General features: G+C 37.3%; 1 protein-coding gene across 1 annotated transcript in view; it reads left to right on the plus strand.

Annotated features, from left to right (window-relative positions):
- ST13 (ST13 Hsp70 interacting protein) overlaps positions 1-23,417 on the plus strand; it is a 34,145-nt gene that overhangs the window by 2,178 nt on the left and 8,550 nt on the right. The window contains exons 2-7 of the mRNA XM_041757516.1: positions 4,759-4,816; positions 6,999-7,074; positions 9,254-9,324; positions 13,174-13,240; positions 20,448-20,532; positions 20,670-20,780. Coding sequence (XP_041613450.1) covers positions 4,759-4,816; positions 6,999-7,074; positions 9,254-9,324; positions 13,174-13,240; positions 20,448-20,532; positions 20,670-20,780 — 468 coding nt within the window. The remainder of the gene's footprint in view (positions 1-4,758; positions 4,817-6,998; positions 7,075-9,253; positions 9,325-13,173; positions 13,241-20,447; positions 20,533-20,669; positions 20,781-23,417) is intronic.

A 23,417-nucleotide genomic window follows, 5' to 3' on the forward strand; every position in this document is an offset into this window, starting at 1 on the left:
ACTTCTGGGTCCAGGAATATTCTTAGGCCTAATCCTACTATAAGGGCTCCTCAGGTTGAAACCGAATCAGAGTTCCTCTCTGTTAGTACTTAGATCTTAGTCAAAGGTACCTAGGCTTAGACATTGAAGAACAACTTATTTGCACATATGCCAGAATTTTACCATTGTTTATAGTTTAAAATTTTATTTGATGTTAAGAATTTATTTTTTTAAAGATTTTATTTATTTGAAAGGGAGAGACGGCAAGAGAGCATAAGCAGGGGGTCGGTAGAAGGAAAAGCACACTCCCTGAGTAGGGAACCCTATGACTGGCTTGATCCCATGACATTGAGATCAGGACCTCAGCCAAAGGCAGATGCTCAACCCACTGAACCACCCAGATGTCCCAAGAATGTATTTAACAACCTTTTAAATTGAACAAAGCGAAATAAAAATTCTTTTGGCTCAGTTAGGATCCAGAGAGACAATAATCTTTTCAACAAATATGTTTTGGGGTATTTTTGTTTTTATATAGGAAGAAGCATTTTTGAACACCTTCATTTTATGGTAACTTAAAATCAACGGGTGTTATAATCTTCAGCACAATGCATGGCAAAGGGCTTTCAGTCAGCATTTTAAATGAAGTGGACAGGATGCACTTCTGTCAATAAATTTAGAATATAGCACCCAGTTTTTTGTACAGGTGCATAAGTATTGCTCAAAGCAACTTGAATGTATCAAATTAAGAGAATTATGAATTGGGGTTTTGTGTGATTCCATACAAGGAGAGTCTCTGCACTACCCTTCTTGGCAACATAAAATCCTATACTAGCAAAGTCTAGTTTGCAATGTTGGGAAGAGAATTAGCTTGTTTTTTTTTTTGTTTTTTTTTTTTTAGAATTAGCTTGTTTTAAGTCTTGGAAGCATTTGAAATTTCTGTCCCTATAAATTGATGTTAACTTTCTGGTGGTTAACTAGAATTTGGAATGTGAGAAACTCTTAAGTGTAGCTTATTGAATAAACCTTGTGTTCCTTACCTCCCTGTTTTAAAATTTAAAAAAATTTTGAAATGTGCATGCAAATTTCAAATTCAGTACAAACAGCATTTTTCCGGAGACAATTTCCAGTGTTGTGCCCCAGCACCATTGTGTATTTCCTAAAATACAAAGACAGTCTCTCCAATACAACCATTAAACTCAGGAAACTAAGAATGAGGCATTAATGTTATGTAATTCTCAGAATTACATGTTGCACTTTATTGTTGTGATTCCTAATCTCTATTCTGAAAGAATTCTTCAGTCTTTCCTTGACTTTCATGTCATTGGCAGTTTTGCATATTACAAGCCAGTTATTTTGTATTTTGGATCATTTTAAATGAAATCGGTAATTTGGGTTTGTCTCCTTAGAGTTAGCTTAATACTTTTTTTTTTTATTTTTTATTTATTTATGATAGTCACAGAGAGAGAGAGAGAGGCAGAGACACAGGCAGAGGGAGAAGCAGGCTCCATGCACCGGGAGCCCGACGTGGGATTCGATCCTGGGTCTCCAGGATCGCGCCCTGGGCCAAAGGCAGGCGTCAAACCGCTGCGCCACCCAGGGATCCCCCTTTTTTTTTTTTAAAGATTTATTTATTTATGATAGATATAGAGAGAGGCAGAGACACAGGAGGAGGGAGAAGCAGGCTCCATGCTGGGAACCCAACGTGGGACTCGATCCCAGGACTCCAGGATCGCGCCCTGGGCCAAAGGCAGGTGCTAAACCGCTGAGCCACCCAGGCATCTCCAATACTTTTTTTTTTTTTTTAATTAATTTTTATTGGTGTTCAATTTACCAACATACAGAAAAACACCCAGTGCTCATCCCGTCAAGTGTCCACCTCAGTGCCCGTCACCCATTCCCCTCCAACACCCGCCCCCCTTTTTTTTTTTTTTTTTTTTTTGTTTTAATTTTTTTTATTTATTTATGATAGTCAGAGAGAGAGAGAGAGAGAGAGAGAGAGAGAGGGGCAGAGACACAGGCAGAGGGAGAAGCAGGCTCCATGCACCGGGAGCCTGATGTGGGATTCGATCCCGGGTCTCCAGGATCGCGCCCTGGGCCAAAGGCAAGCGCCAAACCGCTGCGCCACCCAGGGATCCCCGCCCCCTTTTTTTTTTAAGATTGATTTATTTTAGTCAGAGGGAGTGCACCACAAGCTCCTGTGAACAAGCGGGGAAAGGGGCACGGGGAGAGGGAAAGAATCTCAAGCCGATCCCACACTTAGCGTGGAGCCAGAGGGTTCAATCCCACAACCCTGAGATCATGACCTGAGGTGAAACACTGGATGCTTAACCTGCTGAGCCACCTAGACACCTCTAGCTTAATACATTTCTTGGTAAGACTGTCCCTTCCTGAAATTTTATCAGAAGTTGGTTTGTTACGGCTTTGTTTGAATGTCCACTCAAATACATTTCCTGGATGTTGCATTTTGAAACTTACGAAACACACAGCTTAAGGAGCTGTGTGTCTTCGTTAAGGTTTAACTGCCAAAGAGCTATTGTTTGATTACTGTGCTCTTTGAAAAGTAGATTTTCTGTAGATTTGAGTTTTATTTAAGATTTTTATTTATTCATTAGAGACACAGAGAGAGGCAGAGACACAGGGGAAGCAGGCTTTACTGGGAGCCTGATGCAGAACTCGATCCTGGAACTCCGTCTGGGATCACGCCCTGAGACAAAGGCAGATGCTCAAACACTGAGCCATCCAGGCATCCATGCTGTGGATCAGAATTTTAAAGAATTGTGTTTTTATATGCCTGTTTCTTATCAAATCATTTTATTTTGCTGAATTACAAACTAAGACAATTTTTTTTGCATGTGGAAACTGGTTTTCCTTATCAAGGGTACTGAGTCTGAAAATTTTTTTAACTGTCACATTAAACAGAATGGGGAAAGTGCATGTTTTTCTTGATTGGTGCTTAACAAGAAATTCCAAACTTTATTATTGCATTTGCTGTTTTTAAATTTTTTTTTAAATTTTTTTTTAATTTATTTATGATAGTCACAGAGAGATAGAGAGAGGCAGAGACACAGGCAGAGGGAGAAGCAGGCTCCATGCACCGGGGGCCCGATGTGGGATTCGATCCCGGGTCTCCAGGATCGCGCCCTGGGCCAAAGGCAGGCGCCAAACCGCTGCGCCACCCAGGGATCCCTGCATTTGCTGTTTTAGAGTTATAGTTTTGGTTCATGTTGGCCTCATTGTAAGTGTTAAGGCAAGCCACAGAGTAAGAGAAGATATTTGTAACACATAAAACTTATGGAGTGGGCAGCCCAGGTGGCTCAGTGGTTTAGCGCCACCTTCAGCCCAGAGAGTGTGATCCTAAAGACCCAGGATGGAGTCCCACGCCAGGCTCCCTGCGTGGACCCTGCTTCTCCCTCTGCCTGTGTGTGTCTCTGCCTCTCTCTCAGTGTCTCTCATGAATAAATAAAATCTTTAAAAAAAATAAGAATAAAAAATAAAACTTTAAGGGTTTATATATAGAGTATACAAAGAACATCTACAGATGAATATAACAGACCATCTAATGGAAAGCTGAATGAAAGTTGAATTTTACAAAAGAGGCTATTCAGATGGCCAATAAATAAATGAAAAGGGACCCAACTACAAAGAGATACCACTATACATTTATCAAAATGGCTAAAAATGTAAAAGATGGACAATAGTTAAATGTTGTCCAAGGTGTGGGACTACTGGATTTTTTGTTTTTCTTTAATAGAAGTACTGGAATTCTTATGAACTGCTTATACAAGCATAAGTTGATAAAAGAACTTTGGAGAACCAAATTCATTTTCCATTTGGAAATCTATATCCATTTAAATCCGACTTAGACATACACATACCTTGTGTACAGAAATTCCACCCACTTGAAATGAATGTAAATCAATATTTTCAGGTGTTTTAAGGTCAATTCTTTTTTCTTTTCCAAATGACTCTATCTCTCTTTTTTACATAAAAGTTAATGGCTTCTTTTTCTTTTTTTAAGGCAGATTTTAGTTAAGTCCTTGTGACTGCCAGCTTTCACTATTGTGGAGGAGGGCCCATACCCCATTGAACATTTAGTCTCTGGACTGCTGAATGGGGACCATGTATTTCAGAGTCTGCCCCAAATGGAGCACATAGCACTAATTCTTCATAGTCTTTTCTGCTTATTTTTAGGTTACTGTGTATAATTCATGATGTTGCCATGGGTTATTTGGGAAAGGACTTATAAGACCAAGGGGAAGTATTAATGGGTAGCTTATGGAAGGGAAAAGGAGAAAATCTATACTGTGGGGGGCATATGAAATACAAACAAAGAATCTTTGTGGGTCCCCGAGGAAACAAACATTTTTTGGAACAAACTTCATGATTATTCTATAAATTGATTCTTTGAATTTAAGTGAGCTTTTACTAAAGTTGGAAGTTTTGGATGCAGTATACCTACTGAATTCGAAACAGCTTATACAAATGATTTTTGTCATTGCATGTTTTTCTGCCTCTTTTCTTCTGGGAATGGTCACAGAGAAGCTATATGTTTATTAGGCTTATTGAGACAAGGAATGGGTTAGATTTTCATTAACCAGTATGCTAAAAATGAAATTTTAAGCTGAAAAAAACAATATTGACTCATTCAAATTAATTGAACTTACCTTTAAAGGTTTGAAAAGGTAACCATCTAAATATCTTTTTTTTCCAGTGTAAATGTTGCTTGCCTAGTGAATTTTAGCTTTCTAAACAAATATCTTTTTTCTCATCTTCCTCAAGCATGGGGGGTAAAATACCACCTGCTACTCATAAAACTAAATCAGAAGACAATATCAAGGTAAGTTACGAATTTCATCTGTATATTTAGTGATAAAGTACTATACGGTTTTTAAAGTGCTTCTCTCAAATTACCACCCCTGATTTCTTCAGGATCACTTGGAAATAAGATCTTTTTAAAATTTCTGTTTGGACATAGAGTATCTGGAATCTGATTTAACACTGAGAATTTAGGGTTGAATGTTTGCTGTTCTTAAAATTAAAAGCTCGTGCGTATAACATGCATGACCTGTGGGTGTTAAGCTCTGTGACTGTGTGCACTATGTAGTCTTCATCGTCATTGTATTTTTAACACCCTAGCACAGGTGGGTATGCAGGGTATGCGTAGGGTACCCTATGCATTGTGGGTACTTGGTTAATATTTGTGAAGAAAATGAAAAATAGCCCAAATCCGTAATTCTTAAATTTTTCTACCATATCACTGAGGGATATTTCTAAGGGAGTCAGCATATTTGCAAAAAGATACAAAAATTTAGGAGGAGGTTGCCAGTAGCTGAAGTTTAGAAGTGGGGTTGGATGTACCCCTAAGAATGCTTCCTTCAGGAGAAGAGCTTGGTGGGGGGAATGAGAAAGACTGGGTGGCTCTTGAGAAAGAAAAAGGAAAAAACCCACTATACTCCTTAAAGTGGGCAAGAAACCAGCCCTAACAACTAACAGTGGGGGGTGTAAATGCCAACCCTCCTAACTCTAGAAGCACTCATATTTTAGTTTCTTTTGATCCTTCTCCAGAAACCTTGCCATTCTCTTTTTCCTTTCCTTTTCTCTATTCCTTTTTCCTCCTTTCAAAAAAAAAAAATGCTTCCTTCAGAATTTTTTCTATTTTGTGTTTTCATGTCTAAAATATTTTTTTTAAGCTTGCTTGCTTTCTTGCTTTTGAGAGCACACATGAGCATGGGAAAGGGGCAGAGAGAGAGACACTCTTAAACAGACTTGGAGCTGAACATGGAGCCTAACACAGAGCTCAATCTCATGACCCTGAGATCATGACCTGAGTTGAAATCAAGAGTCAGACTGAGCTTCTCAGGTGCCCCTCCCCAAGTTTTCTGATTAGCGGTCTTAAATTGATAAGGAAATTTAATGTTTTATTGTTTAGAACCCTAAACAAGGTTTATCCATCTGGATATGAAATCAGAAGTTCTATCTTTGAACAAGTGAAGTGAGGGAAGTTAAGCAAAAGCCCCAAAGTAGTTATTCTTTTTTTTAAGAGGCAGCATTTGTCAGAATTTACTAGTTCCCGATAGGATACTTTTGAAAGGCTTACCTAGATAGCATATTTTGCCATTTTGTAAACATGTTTGAAGACAGAATTATACTCAATCTATATCTCTGCTAAAATATTTTTGTAATAAAACATTCTGATTCGGAATTATATGCCAAAGCATCTGATAGCTTGCATGTGATAGGGTCTCAACATATATTTTGTCATAGGGTAGGATTTTGATTCTAGTATTTCGGGATTATAAAGAGCATTCTAAGTAAATGGTTATACATAATTTATACTACTAGAGTTGAATGAATAGATGGTGGTACGTTGATTTGATATATTCTGTATGATACACAGCATTGTTAAATAGATCAAAATGCAGAGTTGTCTTATGTGTTGGGAATATATAATGGGATACACCAGAAAACACACTAGTTACTTCTGGGATGGGAAGGAAATTTGGTTTTCATCATGTATACCTTGAAATTCTTTGATTTCTCATCGTTTCTGTATAGTTTCATTATTCTTATTTGAAATTCCAAACTCAAAAGCCCATGAAAATGTAAAGATTTTTAGTATATTTGTTTGGCAGTAAAGCATAATCTCAACATTCATTCAATTTATGAATGCTCAGACTTTATTTTGCAGAAATAGTCATGGGTTGATGATCGGAAATTGTGGACCACAGTGCCTTTTGGAGGGTGCAACATCAGTATGGGTTATTAGCTTCCTAAAGTTCAGCATTTTTTAAATTCTAAAACTTGTTTAAAAGGTATGGAGGAGGCATTGAACCTATTCTTAATTTAAAAAGAAATGATAACAAAACTAAGACAAATTCACTGAAACAGGGAAAGAAAGGGCGCATTAACATCTGAAATATAATGTATGTGAACAGCTTTTATGTAAGTTTTTATAAATTAGTATACATACTGGGTATGTTATTAAATATTGAACGCATTGTTTGCCTTCCCTTTGCTAGGAAGAAAAAACAGATAGTAAGAAGGCGGAGGAAAACATAAAGACAGACGAACCATCAAGTGAGGAAAGTGATCTAGGTGAGGAGATAGTAGTTAGTTTGTTACTTGATAATCTCGTGATAAAATTCTGTGCCAATTTTTACTAAATTGACTAAATCGGGGCTAATGGAAATGTAATATAGCTGAGCTACATATGAAGCAAAATTTTCTAGTGGCTACATTTAAAAAAATAAAAATTAAACATGAAATTAACTCCATGAAAAAAAAAAAAAAAAAAGAAATTAACTCCATGTATCTAAACTAATAACATATCTGAAATATTAATATTTCAACATGTATTCAATATGGAAAAGTTTTTTCGTACTGTCTTCAAAATCCAGAGTGTATTGTGTACTTACAGCAATTTCAGTGCAGATGTTAGATGTTATATTTTTGTTGAAAATATTTGAATAACTGAATATCTGTATTCAGAGTTAATGAAATTTGTGGTTGGGTTACATATCCAAGTTGTTCTAATACATGTAAAAGTTTTCCAGTAACTGAATCAAATACCAGAAAATTATTTTCCTTTTACTACTTGCATCCACATTGATAAATCTTGTTGATTTTAGAAGAAATGATATGCCAGGAGTTGGGTTATTTTTTGTCTGATAGTTTTTTATTTTTAAGATTTTATTTATTCATGAGAGAGGCATAGACACACACAGGCAGAGGGAAGAGAAGCAGGCTCCATATAAGGAGCCTGATGCAGAACTCGATCCTGGAACCCTGGGATCAGGCCCTGAGCCAAAGGCAGACACTCAACCGCTGAGCCACCCAGGTGTCCCTTGTCTGGCGGGTTTTTTTTAGGCTGCAAACTGACAAAAATCTTTGCTTAAATTTAGAAGTCCTTTGAGACTACAAATATATATTCCAGTTATTAAATGGGCAATCCCTTAATTAATACTCTGTCTAAAAGCTAAAGAAAAGTACTTGGAATTTTTAAAATTTTATATCAGTTGATCTTCGCTACTGTTAGAAAAGAGCTTCTTCTTTGGGGGTTTAATCTTTCACTTTTTGTAAAATATCTTTTTGAGTATTGTAATTTTCCAACAATTTCTAGAACTGTGATAATATCTTACCAACTCTTCATCCAAAAGCATTTTTTGTGTATGAATGAATTCATTTTGTGAATGAATTTTTATTGTTAGACTAAGTTACAAAGCAGTTCCTGTTAAAAATTGACTAAAATTTTTCTGTTTGATAGAAATTCGGATTTCAGGCAGCTAATTTCAGTTTCATTCTTTTTTTTTTTTTTAAAGTTTATTTATTTAATCTCTACACCCAAAGTGGGGCTTGAACTCATAACTCTGAGATCAAGAGTCACATACTCTTCTGATTGAGGCAACCAGGCACCCCTCAGCTACATTCTTGAAATTTTGACAGCAGGAAGCGTTAAATTCACTCTGCTAAAAATGTCCCAATATCGTGTTATTGTGAAAGGTTTTTGTTTTTTTTTTTAAGATTTTTTTATTTATTTAATCACGAGAGATAGGGTGGGGGGCACAGGCAGAGAGAGAAGCAGGCTCCACGCAGGGAGCCCGACCTGGTACTCGATCCGAGGTCCCCAGGATCAGGCCCTGGGCCGAAGGTGGCATTAAATCGCTGAACCACCGGGGTTGCCCGAAAAGTTTTTTTATATTGAAATTATTTTGTTTTGCTTTGCTGTAGCAATTATAGTTGTCCATCATGAAATTTATGACATCTCTTTTTAAAAGTTTCTTTTGTGGTTTTGGTTATAGTGCTAGCTTTTGGGTTTGATGCTGCATCAGCATTGTGCCTTTATTTTTAAATTAAAATTTATTTCTAAAATATTTCATTATGATTTATATCATCACTATAATTTATACTATCTGCATAAAATATTTTTTAAAACATTACATTGTTGTGTAGAATAAAATATTAGAACCAAATCATTTGTTGAACTAAATTGGTGTGTCTGTGTAAGACTAGAAACTATGCCCTTGCCAACATTCTCACTACAAGACAGTGATAAATGCCAATGAAGTGACAGTTAAAGTGAAATGTAATCTCAACTAAACAATAAAGTAGCATTTAATAGGGAAATATTTTATAGTTGCATCTGTTTAAATAACAGAGTAAAATACTTCACTTACCAGTTGGAATAACCGTAGTTCATTAGATTTTGATAGTCTCATGTGGCTAGTGGATGCTGTATTGGACAGCACAGGTCTTACCATTTTCTTAACTTTGGCAGAAATTGACAATGAAGGTGTAATTGAACCAGATACTGATGCCCCTCAAGAAATGGGAGATGAAAATGTAGAGGTAAGTTCAGTGGCTTATTTTCTGCTTGTTGTAAGGAATGCGAAGGTCCTACCTATTGCAGTGATTTATGACATAATTCTGCCAGGAAAAACACATATTAAATCCTTCTCTGACTTAAGGTATTTAGGAAAGCATTTTAGTAATAAACTAAAAAGTTGTGAAAGTTGACCTCCATTTTTATTTATTTTATTTTAAAGATTTTATTTTTAAGCATTATACTCAGCATGGGACTCGAACTTGTGATCCCAAGATCAAGAGTCACGTGCTCCACTGACTGAGCCAGCCAGGCACTCCCCTCCCATTATTTTTAATCATATTCTCTAGAACCATCTCTGAAATCTTTGTTATATTGTTTACCTGTTTTTTCAGCTTGCATCTATTTTGACTACTCTTTAGACTACAGAATTCACCTAACACTTAGATTTAGAAATAGAATTGCTTATTAATGGGGTGTCTTAAGACCAAATTGTTTTTCCAAAAAAATGGTTTTGTCACAATGGGTATAGTATTACCCTCAAGGTAGTGAAAATTGGTTCTTGGGAGGGGTTTGCAGAAAACTTAGATATTACAGTGGTTAAGGATCTCCTAAAGGGTCATAACATACATGCAGTGTATCTGTGTGGTGTTAAAATGGAGTAAGGGAGTATTAAAAAATGTCTCAGATGGCTCTCTGGGGGTTGATAATGAAAAAAGGCTTCAGTGAGTAACACTGAAATAGTGTAATAGTGGTTTAGTCCATGTCCTTGCTGACATTTGGTACTATCAGATTTCATCTTTGCCAGTCTTACTGTGTGAAATAGTATGTCCTCGTGGCCTTTAAGTTGTGTTTTTCTAATTTCTAATGAAGTTGAGCATATTTTAATGTTTATTGATCATCCACGGGTATTTGTGAAGTCCTGTTGTGACTTTCCCCATTTTTCTTCTGGGTTGTCTTTTTCTGATTTATAGTTCATTTTATATTCTAGAGACTAACAATTTGTCATCTATATGTGCTTCACATATTTTTTTTGCTAGTTTATGGCTTGTCTTCGCTTTATGTCGTCTTAATAAACAGTTTTTTAGTACAGTTAAATAATTTTTATATATTATGCTTTGTTACCTCAAGGTTATAATTGCTAATAATCATTTTTGCTTCTGAAATTATATATGTTAGCCTTTCACCTTTAATATATGTGTCAGCACTATTAAAGAATTCCTTTCCTCACCAATTCCAAAATATACTGTTTCCATGTGTGTGGGAGCCAGTTCTGGTGTTCTGTTCTCCTTGTCTTTCTTTATTCATGTGCTAATGACGCATTATCTTATTTGGCTGTATGTTAAGTCTTGTTATCTGATAGGGGGACCTCCAACAATTTAGGATTATTTTGGCTATTTTGTTGACCTTTTTCTTTTTCCATATAAATTTTAGAATATTATCAATCTCACTCCCTGCCCCAGAATTGCATTAAATCTAAAATCAAGTTAGGGAGAAGATACAGCTCACTATTGTGATTACCCATGAATGTGTTCCAATTTTCAGGCCTTTTCTACTGTTTGTAAATAATTTATTAGCATTTTCTCCATAGAGATCATGTGCATCTTCAAGAATACATATAGGTACTTTTGTCACTGTTTGTGAAAGGAATTTTTAAAAACTATGTATTCTATTGATGCTGTGTCACTTTGATATGTCTAGGTTTATAACATTGTATATGTGCTACTTGGGATTTATTGAGCATTTTAAATTCCAGGGTTAACTTTCTTTAATTCTGGAACATTTGGAACATTTTCATCTGGTATCTTTCAATTACTGCCACTTCCCATTCTCTCTACTGTCATTCTGGAGTTCTATGTAGGGACTTTTTCACTATTTAATTCCATTTCCTTATAACTGCTGGATTATGTATGCATTCAGTCAGTGGTCTGTTGATGTTTGAATTTGAATGCTTAGGTTTTCCATTTTTAGGTCTTGCTTGGATTCATTTTAAAGTATACTGGTTCTTTATGAGTCCCTTCTTGCGCATTTTCAGTACTTGCCTTTATTCTCTTAAACACTTTGAAATCTTTGTCAACTCTTCCTGGTGATACTCTTATTTTTCCTGACTCTTGCTCATTGAGGAGGTTCTTTTTTTTTTTTTTTTTCATTGAGGAGGTTCTTTGTTTATTTGTGGATGTTGTGTGTACACATGTGTGTATTTTGATGACGCACATATGTTTGTTGGAATTTTGATGAGTTCTTTGACATTTCACCTGGAAAAGTTTTTGAGGCCTGGGTACGAGTATTCCTCCAAAGAGGAAAGTGTTTGCTTCCAGCAGGATTGTGAATTGGAGCTACCAAATCAAGGACCACTTATAAATTCTCAGCATGGTTTGTTGTTGTTTGTATGACTATATGAGTAATGGGAATTCCGTTTGAAAGCCTGGCTTATCATTATGAGTTTATAGGGAAATTTTTTTTCTTCTTGCTACTGGGCTGTACCTTTCTTTGGGACAGGTTTATTTTTGGTTTGCTATTATGCTTATAGGTATAGGCATTTGGGAGTCCAGATTTATTGGAGAGTGATTAGATAACATGCATTCTCTTCACTTGAATCTAGATTTTGTGTGTCCTGCATTACATTTGAAAATAGAATTGTGTGGTCACCAAGTTTGACACCTGCTGGAAGGGTGAAAGCAGATGGAGCACTTGGCTCCCGTATCAGACTTCAAGTCTTCATTTAATCTTGTTCTTTGAGGATTTCTACATTAAGTGAAAGATGGCTCTTTACACTTGCTTAGGGCACCATGTGTACCATATTATTGACAAACTGAAGTTGTCCTTTTTAACATTTTTTTTTATTTGCCTTTGTAAGTTGTCTTACTATCTGGTAAAGTGTGTTTTTTTTCTTCTTTTAAAACGAGTTTTAAACTTAATAGAAATTTTTGTTGGAATTACTTCAAATTTATTGAGTAACTTGGTTAGGATGAAGTATTAAAAAAAAAATCTTTTCCATGAACAGAGTATATACATCTTGTGTTCTTTAATAGAATTTTACTTCTTCCCCCCTTTGAAAGTCTTACATGTTCTTAGAATGGTATCTTGTTCTGTCCTATTTTGTAACTGATTTTTGCTGATGTGGAGAACTCTTGTTTTTTTTATGTTGTTTCTGAGGACTTTATTGAATTTTTTTTTTAGTACATTTAATAACCTGTCAGTTCTATTGGGTTTTATAGGTAAACTTGAAGACAGCTTTGTGTTTCCTTCCAATTCTTACACCTGTCAGATCATTTCCTTAATGAATTAGCCAGGACCAGTAATATTTTACAGAGTGGTTGACGATAGAATAGATCTTTTTGCCTTTTAAGAAACTGCTTCTTAACTTCAATTTAGATGGGATGTTTCTTATAAGTTTTTGTTACTAATGGTCTTTGTATCGTCAGCATCTTGTACAGTGTTCTGTACAGTTATAGTAGAGGTTTGTTGGAACAAAAGAATGAGACATTTCACTTAAAATTCAAGTCTAATAGGAACTAGTTTTAGTTACATGTTTACAAGGAGATTGAGTTTCAGTATTTGTGTTTAACTAGAAAGGAAGCGGTGGAATAAGGCAAGAAAATCCTGCTTAGGTTGGTTGGGATGGAGGGAAGCAAAGGTCATATCTACAGTAAAGGGTAGAGAGTGAAATTTTTTTGTTTATTATGAAAGATTAAAGCTCTTCCTATGTAATTTCTTACTAAGCTTACACCATAGTTTTCCTCTTTCTGCCTGGAGACTAGAGAAAAATGAATGAAAATGGGGGTTGTGTCTACCCCATCCCTTAAAAAGCCCAAGCTCCTTTCTTCTCTTTGCTTTCTCTGTTACTTCTAAGTTGACCTACAATTTCCCCCTAGATAACCGAGGAAATGATGGATCAGGCAAATGATAAAAAAGTGGCTGCCATTGATGCCCTAAATGATGGTGAGTGATTTTTTTTTCCTCTTTGCTATATTTCTATGATAGTCTGAATATTCTCTTTTTCCCTGCAGCAACTGTTAAATAGTGGGAAAGGTGGAAAGGAACTTAAATTTATTCAGTATCTTAGACTGGAAAAGAAAGCCTCCTGTTCTCTATGCACCCCTTGACAAAAAGGTTGAAATCATTCAGGTATCAGTTACCCTACCTCAGGGGACAGATGCATCCTGATGTGACTGAGACTCCTTTCCTGACTAATTCTGGTGTTTGTCCACTGAGAAGAAGAGGCTTTAAAAAGTTGAACATGTTTCCATAAAAGTAATATTATTAGAACAGTGGCTCTGAACTTTTTCCATAGCAAACACCCTTGACAAATGATGTCTGTTGGCATAATGTTCTTGTTCTAATCTGTGTGTGTGAGATTCTCTTCAAAAACTCCTTTCAGAATGGGAGAATGCTGGTATTAGTAAGCATAATGTTTAATCAGTTACAGTTTGTAAGAACAAATCATTTCTTAGCTTGCATACTATGCAGACTCCTTCATAGCTTTGTGGTGGTATGTCACTGTACCATTGTGGGAGAACTGCTGTCTAATGCTGATGTGCATTCAGACTTCATCCGTAGACTTAGAATATGACTAAAGTTTTAGAAGTTCAGTATTGATTGCTATTCCAACTTGGCAAATAACATTCACTTTCTTTTTTTGTAATCTTACCACCTCTTCAGTTTAGGTCATTATCACATATTTATGCCATTGCATTAGCCTTAATAGTTTGCCTTCCTGAAATGTTTATTTATTGCTTTCTATTCACTGTCTCTAGATTATTCTTAGAACCACTTTTTTTTTTTTTTACACATTCCCTTGCTTGTAACCTCTGACTAGCTTTTTGTATACTTTTGGAGGATCTTCATCATAGCATTAGACCTGCTAGAGTCAGGTCCCATATATTGCCTTCCCAACCTTGTTCTCTTCTTTTTGAATATTAACCTTCCATTACAGCCAGACCTTACTGTCCTAGAATTTTCCTACACTTGTGCTCTGCTGCTTCTTTCTAAAGCTCTTCTTTGCCTGTTTCAGCTTCTAATTCATACCCATCAATTGATCCCAGTTACTTCTCTTCCTGACCATTCCTTTTCCACACTAATCTTTTAATTTCGCTACTACTTAAGATTTCTATTCATCCAACATTTATTTTGTGCCTACTTACGTGACAGTTTTATTATGTTTTAACGTGCACTATTTCATTAATACCTTGTACTGCTCCCATTTCACAGGTTAATGTGAGGGCCCAGATGGGTTTTGACTTGTGCAGGATCTTACTGTGCCATAGTGTCAACTCATTATTTTTTTTTTCAATTCATTATTTTTGTCATTTATTTTGGCATATTGTCTTGTATTTTTTAAATTCATTTGATTTATTACCTAGCAATTTTTTAATGAAAATGAAGCTGTTACCACCACCCAAAGAGTCATGTTCTTGTTTTTCCACGTTTCTAAGCCATGTTCATGTATAAATTTAACCTAGTTCTAATTTTATTCTATTTTGTTAAAGATTTATTAACTTATTTGAGAAAGAGAGAGAGCACGAGCAGGAGGGACAGAGGATCTCAAGTGAATTCCATGCTGAGCATGGAGCATGACAAGTGGCTTGATCCCAGGACCGTGAGATCATGACCTGAGCCAAAACCAGGAGTTAAACACTTAACCAACTGCACCCCTAGGTTAAGTTTTAATTTTAGAATTAGGCATGCCTGGGTGGCTCAGCGGTTAAGCGCCTCCCTTCGGCCCAGGGCATGATCCTGGAATCCTTGGATCGAGTCCCACATTGGGCTCCCTACATGGAGCCTGCTTCTCTCTCTGCCTCTCTCTCTCATGAACAAATAATAAATAAATTTTAAAAAATTATTTTAGAATTAGTACAATTTATAGCATATTCTAATGGGATAAAACATTAGTATTCTAAGCCAGGGATTGTAGATTCAGGCCCTACCTGGAGTTAGGCAGAAATAAAATTAAATAGGCAAAGTGCCTGCATTTGAATCCCAAGTTCTGGTACGTACCAGCTAGGTAAACTTAGAGAACTCACTCTTTGTCTCTGCTTCTTGTTTCCTCTTTTTTTTTTTTTTTAAACAATTTTTTTTTTAAGGTTTTATATTATTTGAGAGAAAGAGCTTGTGTGCCTTTGAGCAGGGGGGAGGGATACAGGGAGAGAGGGAGAAAGAGAATCTCAAGCAAATTCCCCACTGAATGTGGAGCTTTATCACATAATCCTGAGATCATGAGCTGAGCTAAAACTGAGTTGGGCCCTTATCCCACTGAGCCACCCAGGCACCCGTTTCCTCCTTTGCAAGGTAAGGATAATGGTACCTACCTAGTATATTGAGTAATGAGGAGTAAGTGAATAAATGTGTGTAACGTATGTAGAATAGTATCTGGCACCATTCTTATTAAGGTACTGGTGTTACTAAAGTGTCGATATTTGTAATTCAAGACCTTAGTAAGTCTTTCTAGCTGTCATGTTAGTAGCAACATTATGCTTTTTCAGTGTAGTATATATTTTTAAGACTTACATGTTCTAGGGCAGCCCAGGTGGCTCAGCGGTTTAGCACCTCTTTTCAGCCCTGGAGACCCAGGATTGAGTCCCACGTCGGGCTCCCTGTGTGAAGCCTGCTTCACCATCTGCCTGCGTCTCTGTCTCTCTCTCTCTCTCTCTCTCTCATGAATTTAAAAAAAAAAAAAAAAAAACTTACATGTTTTAGGCAATGTTTTATTTTTAAAAAAATTTAAAAAGATTTTTATTTATTGGAGAGAGTATGTGCATGCAGGAGTGGGGGAAGAGGCAGAGGGTGAGGGAGAAAGCTGACTCCCCACTGAGCAGGGAGCCTAATGCTCAGGGCCCCTGGGATCATGACCTGAGCCAGAGGCAGACACTTAACTGATGGAGCCTTCCCCCCCTTCCCCCAGGCACCCCTAGGCAGTGTTTTATTTTTTTATTTTTATTTTTATTTATTTATTTTTTTAATTTATTTATGATAGTCACAGAGAGAGAGAGAGAGAGAGGCAGAGACACAGGCTGAGGAAGAAGCAGGCTCCATGCACCGGGAGCCTGATGTGGGATTCGATCCCGGGTCTCCAGGATCGCGCCCTGGGCCAAAGGCAGGCGCCAAACCGTTGCGCCACCCAGGGATCCCTAGGCAGTGTTTTAGATGCTGGATATACAGTGACAAAAACAGACCAAGTTCTTTATCTCATGGACGTCCCATATATTATTACTGGGGAAGAAAAGCAAATTTATAATTTAATGTTAGGTGGTAATAAGTGCAATGAAATAAAATAGAGCTGAGTAAAAGAATAGTCAGTAGTGGAGGCTATATTTTGTAAAGGGTGATCAGAAAAACATAGGATGAAGTGAAAGTGAGCAAGCCATGTGAGGGAGAGCCTTTGAGGCAGAGGGAAGAAAGAGTACAAAGGCTAATTGGGAGAGCATAAGGGATTATTACATAATCATGTAACAGCAGAAAGGGCTTGCCTGGAGTGTGGGGAGTATAAGGGGGTAAGAATGGTAGAGTTGAGGTCATGGAAGCACATTGGAGTGGGAGATAGGTGGTGGGAAGGTAGTGAAGAGGATAGATCACTAAAAAGCTTTGTAGATCATACTAAAGACTTAAGATTTTATCCATATGTATGAAGGAGGCCATTGAGGTGTTTTTGGGGGGAGGGGAGGTTGTTCTTGAGTAGGAGAACTTCTTCCTGAGATGAATTTACTTTTGAAAAGGATTATTCTTGCCATTTTATGTAGATCAGCTTCTAAGGGCAAATAAGGGTTATGTTCATTACAGGAGAACAAGGTAAAACATGAATTGATGGGCCAGAGATAATACTAAGAAAATAACTGAGAGGGGAGCAGGGAGAACTGGAGGAGTCTGGAAGTCAGTTAGACAGTCATGTAGGTGTTTACCCCCGTGTAGGAGAGATGGAAGGAAGGTTGTATAGAAGTCTTCAGTTGTTGGTATGTTTCTAAAAAAGTCAGGGCAAGCCAAAGCTGCCCACTAGAGGAGTTAACACATCTCACAATAATGGACCAGTTTTAGTATTCTTGCTGTTCTTGTCATTAGCTGGAAGCAGCTTATGAAGTGTAGCCTTGAGCACAGAAGTTTGGGTTCTCAATCAGTTAGGCTCCCCCTAGGAAACTGAAGGTGCATTTTCACAATCCCACAGAGAGAATGCAAGAAATTGAGTCCACGTGGTTAATAATGATAACCTGGATATTAAGGCAAAGGTTCCCAGACTTCTCTGTTCATAATGCTTGTACTGTCTTGACCTTTTTTTTTTTTTTTTTAAGATTTTATTTATTTATTCATGAGAGACACAGCGAGAGAGGGGCACAGACACAGGCAGAGGGAGAAGCAGGCTCCATGCAAGGAGCCTGACTTGGGACTCAATCCCGGGTCTCCAGGATCACACCCTGGACTGAAGGCGGCACTAAACCACTGAGCCACCCGGGCCTACCGTGTCTTGACTTTTTAACAGAGCTTTTAAGCCATAAGAAAAGCATAAGACTTTCATTGATAATTTAGTTAGGTCCAAACAATTTAGTGTCTGTGTTATAACAAGTTAGTGATTGGAAGATAATATACACAAATTGAAAAATATGTATTTAATCTTCTCCTTAACCATATATATTTTCTAATAAGACATATATGTGTTGGGCACTAAACAGCTTCTCAAATCTTGGCATCATATTGGACACTGCCAGTATTTATTTCCTGTTCCACATCTGTTTTTCTACAGTTCTTGCTTTTATTTTTCTCATCATAACAATAAGTAAAAACAATTTTTCAAGGATACCATCAAAACGAATGTAGTGGTGCAGTATTTAAACTGTGAACTATATCAAGTGAGTAGTTCATGCAGTGCTAACTCTCCTGTGGCCCTTTGGTTGCAGTGCAGAAACCTCAGGACTAGGGTGGTAAGGTTAGGCATGGTTAGTTTTTTTTTTTTTTTTTTTTAATGTATTTCAGGAGAGGGGCACAAGGGACAGGAGTTAGAGGGAGAGAACCTCAAGCAGACTCTGCTGAGTGCGGGCCAGACGCACCATGGGGCTCAAACCTCACAACCCTAAGATCATGACTTGAGCTGAAATCAGGAGTCAGATGCTTAAACTACTGAGCCACTCAGGAGTGTTTAGATTCTAGGTATATTTTCAAAGTAAAGATAAAAGGATTTAGGTTTTAGATTGGGGCATTGAAAATAACTCCCAAGATTTGGGCTTTGAGGTAGATCAGGAATTAGCCAAACTATATCCTTCTGTTTTTGTAAAAATGTAACAAAATAGCTATACCCATTGTTTGTGTTGTGTATGGCTGCTTCCCCAGTCAGCAGTAGAGTTGAATAGTTAGGATTGTTATGGTCTGCAAAGCCTAAAATAATTCTTATGTGGCCCTTTCCAGAAAGTTTGCTGATCTCTAAACTAGATTCAGTGGAGTAGCTATTTATTTAGTTGATCATAAAAGAATGAGAAATAGATTTTAGAGATGGAGTTGGAATTAAGAGTTCAGTTTTGAACATGGTAGGTGTGAATTGCTTATTAGGCATCCAAGTGTAATAGGCATCTGTAGTAGTACCTAATAAGCCTCAGCATTCTTCTCTGTTTTATGAGTTCTGTTAAGGTCCTTTACAGATGGACTAGCTGGGTAAATGTATTTTCCAAAGTGAATTGTGGCATTTATTTAAAAATTCTGTGTTTGTTTTGTCTCCCCGTGTTTCCTATGTCGAGTTAGACTTCATGCAAAGAACTATTCTACTCGTATGTTTTATTTGTTGAATGACTTCACTGAAGGCAAAAATACATGAAGCAGCTAACTGTGAGAATAAGATACAATAAATGAATTTAAAATGTGGATTATGTGGGGTTTTTTAAAATATTTTATTTATTTATTCATGAGAGACAGAGAGAGAAAGAGGGAGAGACACAGGCAGAGGGAGAAGCAGGCTCCATGCAGGGAGCCCGATGGGGGATTTGATCCCAGGACTCCAGGATCAGGCCCTGGGCCTAAGGCAGGCGCCAAACCGCTGAGCCACCCAGGGATCCCCGGATTATGTGTTTTTCATGAATTCTATAGGTTTCTTAAATTTTTAGATCATCCCTGTGAATTCAAATTGTATTTTTTTTTTTTTTTTAACCAGCCCTGTAAATTTAGTATGAGTACTTTTTCCTTTATGGGTTTAATTTTATCCTTTCGGGCAGCCCAGGTGCTTCAGCGGTTTAGCACCGCCTTCAGCCCAGGGCGTGATCCTGGAGTCCCGGGATCGAGTCCTATGTTGGGCTCCCTGCTTGGAGCCTGCTTCTCCCTCTGCCTGTGTCTCTGCCTCTGTCTCTGCCTCTCTCTGTGTGTGTGCCTCTTGTGAATAAATAAAAATAAATCTTTAAAAAAAAATTTTTATCCTTTTATTTTTTCTTTTAAAAACAAGGTCATAAGTCCTACTAAGAATGCAGTATTCTACTATTATGGGGTTATATATTCAAAAATTATCTTTATGGGCATCTGGGTAGCTCTGTCAGTTAGGTATCTACCTTCAGCTAAGGGTCCCAGGGTCCTGGGATCTACTTCACCCCCTCCCCTGAGCTCACACTAGCTTGCATGCTCTGTCTCTCTCAAACAAAATCTTTTTAAAAAAAAAAGTCTCTGTTTTGAGTGATTTACCATATACGTATGGTAAGGCTTGCTTTGAAGAGCCATTTTTGGTTTTATTGTTATTTTTTGTCTTTATTTGGAGAGTGTGTATAGGGAGGGGCAGAGGGAGAGAGAATCCCAAATTCCATGCTGAGTGGGGAGCCAGATGCATGGCCTGATTTGAAATCAAGAGCTGGGTGTTTAACTGAGCCAACCAGGCATCCCTGAGGAGCTGTGCCGTTTTTGTATGTTAACTTAGAAATTAGTGGTTGGTTTTTTTGTTTTTTAAAAAAATTTTACATTTATTCATGAGAGACAGAGAGGCAGAGACATACATAGGCAGAGGGATAAGCAGGATCCTTGCGGGGAGCCTGATGTGGGACTCGATCCCAGGACTCCAGGATCACGCCCTGAGCCAAAGGCAGACACTCAACCACTGAGCCACCCACGTGCCCCATAGGTTTGTTTTGAAGAATGTGAAAGATTAAGGGATCAGTAATTTCTCTTAATTTTTTTTCCTAAACTTGTTTTACTGTAGGTGAACTACAGAAAGCCATTGACTTGTTCACAGATGCCATCAAACTAAATCCTCGCTTAGCCATTTTGTATGCCAAGAGAGCCAGGTGAGAACTATAAACAAAAAAACATCCCTCTAGTGAAGAGTTTTTGCTCATTTATTTAAATAGAATATTCTTGTGGAGTTCCCAAAGGCGTTATTGTTTGAAATGAAAACTTTTTAATATCACACTTATTTTTTTAGTGTCTTCATCAAATTACAGAAGCCAAATGCTGCCATTCGAGACTGTGACAGAGCTATCGAAATAAATCCTGATTCAGCGCAGCCTTACAAGTGGCGAGGGAAAGCACATAGGTAAACAATGGAATTTCATTATTTTGAGAACTTCTAAAATTTAAATTTCATTTTTTAATATGCTTTGGAAAAAAGTGAAATTGCCTAAGGATTTAATTTCAAAGCGAGATGTGCTCAATATGAAGAATTGAGAGTGAATAAAAAACAAAGTAAAAATTCTTTTTATTTCTTCAAAGAAAACTACTGTTTAATAGCTTTTGACTGTTACAGCCAAATTTAAGGTAAGGATCAAAAATTACTTCTAAGAAAGAGCATGACCTTCAGATTTTCTCTTACTTTTAGATTTGCTTTGTGTAACCTAACATTAAATAATATGTTCTAGAAGAAGAAATTCCTTAGTCTTAAACTACTTTAGTTGCTGTTAGGTAGATCACCTGAAAAAAACAGAAAAAGAAGACAATAAAGAGGTGAATTTATCCTAGATTAGACATTATTCCTGGAAATGAAAATGTTATACAAGTGAGCATTGGTAGATTGAGGATGAGATTTCCAGTGACATTTACATGTTACATGGATTGGAAAGGAACTGCCCTTCAAGTGTGGATGGAAATGAGATGGATATGCTTGGGATAGCTGTATTAGGTTACTCAAAAAAGGAGCTCTAATGATTATGAAGACGCATGTCAAAGGTAGAGGAAACAGGTTAGAATAAGATGTATTAATGCTCTGGGTGTCAGAAAGCTTATGCATTGCTGTTGATCATCCGGAGACTGTGGTTATCTTTGATTGCATTTTCTTTGCCTGCCCCCCTTTCCTTCTTTCCTTTAATTTTTTTCTTTGCCTTCCAGTACAAGGTAGATGAGCTCATCTTGTGTTTTGCTTCTCCCAGACTCAGAATTAACCATTTCTCAAAGAAACCAGGTTCATTTTGTGAGGATTATATTTATAGAAAATAAAGTTTAGCCCTAGGTGTGTTCGTTCCTCCGGGATACCATTACTTATGTCATTACAGTGAACCGAGTTAGAAAAAACACATTTTTATTTTTTTAAAGATTTTATTTATTTGCGAGAGAGCGTGCTAATGGGCATGAGCAGAGGGAGAGGGAAAAGCAGACTCCCTACTGGGCAGGGAACTGGACTCTGGCCCAATATCAAGATCTTGGGATCAGGACCTGAGCCAAAAGCAGACACTTCCCCAACTAAGCCATCCAGATGCCCTAGAAAAAACATCTTTTAAATAATGATTTTAAGGGAAAAAGTGGGAATTTGGGGTTTTCCAATTAAAATTAAATATTAAATATTTTTCCTTTTATTTTGCTTTTTTTTTTTTTTAAGATTTTATTTTTTTATTCATGGGAAACACAGAGTCAGAGACACAGGCAGAGTGAGAAGCGGGCTCCATATAGAGAGCTCGACGTGGGACTTCATCCTCTGTCTCCAGAATCATGCCTCGGGCTGAAGGTGGTGCTAAACTGCTGAGCCGCCCAGGGTGCTGCTATTTTGCATTTTTTAACACTATTCTAGACTCAAAATCTTTACTCATAATATATTTACTTGTGTTACTGTATGATAACATAAGATTGTTTTATAATCCTATTTTAAAATAATATTCTAAGTAAAGTTTTGTATGTTGTGTTTTGTATGTTGCAGCTTTTATCCTTAGAGTATATTCCACTTAAGATACACAGTCAAAATATTGTTGCTGTTTTTTAATATTTTAAATTTATTTTTTCGGGCAGCCCCGGTGGCACAGCGGTTTAGCGCCGCCTGCAACCCAGCGCATGATCCTGGAGACCCTGGATCGAGTCCCACATCAGGCTCTCTGCATGGAGCCTGCTTCTCCCTCTGCCTGTGTCTCTGCCTCTCTCTGTGTGTGTGTCTCTCTCATGAATAAATAAATAAAATCTTTAAAAAAAAATTATTTTTTCATGAGAGAAGCAGGCTCCTGACAGGGAGCCAGATGCAGGACTCTGTCCCAGGACCCTGGGATCACGACCTGAGCTGAAGGCAGATGCTCAAGCGCTGAGCCACCCAGGCGTCCCAAAAATACTGTTTTAAAAATTACCTGACTTTTGGAGAGCTTGGGTGATTTCAGTTCAGTCGTGATCTTCGCATCGTGGGAGAGAGTCTGCTTCAGATTCTTCTTCTCCCTCTTCCCTTCCCCCTGTTTTCCTACCTGCACACACACTAAATAAATACATACATACATACATATACCATAAATAAATGCATGTATGTGTATGTTCCTTTTTTTCCTGTATGGTTTATGCTCTGTGTGGTAAACAACCTCTTTTTATTCCATTTTTTTCTGGTTAATTTTCTTCACATATATAAAATATTTGCATATTTAAGGAGGTCCCAGGTATAATACCAGGTAAGGTATTCCCAGGTATACCAGGGAAGTCTCATTTCCATTGTGGTCCCCTCTAGTCCATTCTTACCTTACCCCACCAGCCTTCAGTTTCTGATTTATCGTTTTTCTTTTAATAAAATGTGCACACATGTATGTTTTCTGCCTTATAGCATGCTAAGTGTATATTATGTTAATCCTGTTTTTAAGGAGTTGAAATTGTTGAAAATTGTAGCTCTATAATTTTTTAAAAGTTTTATGTTTTGGGGATCCCTGGGTGGCTCAGTGGTTTAGCGTCTGCCCTCGGTTCAGGGCATGATCCTGGAGTCCCGTGGTTGAGTCCCACA

The sequence above is a fragment of the Vulpes lagopus genome, chromosome 5, assembly GCF_018345385.1.
Source record: "Vulpes lagopus strain Blue_001 chromosome 5, ASM1834538v1, whole genome shotgun sequence".
Taxonomy (NCBI): domain Eukaryota; kingdom Metazoa; phylum Chordata; class Mammalia; order Carnivora; family Canidae; genus Vulpes; species Vulpes lagopus.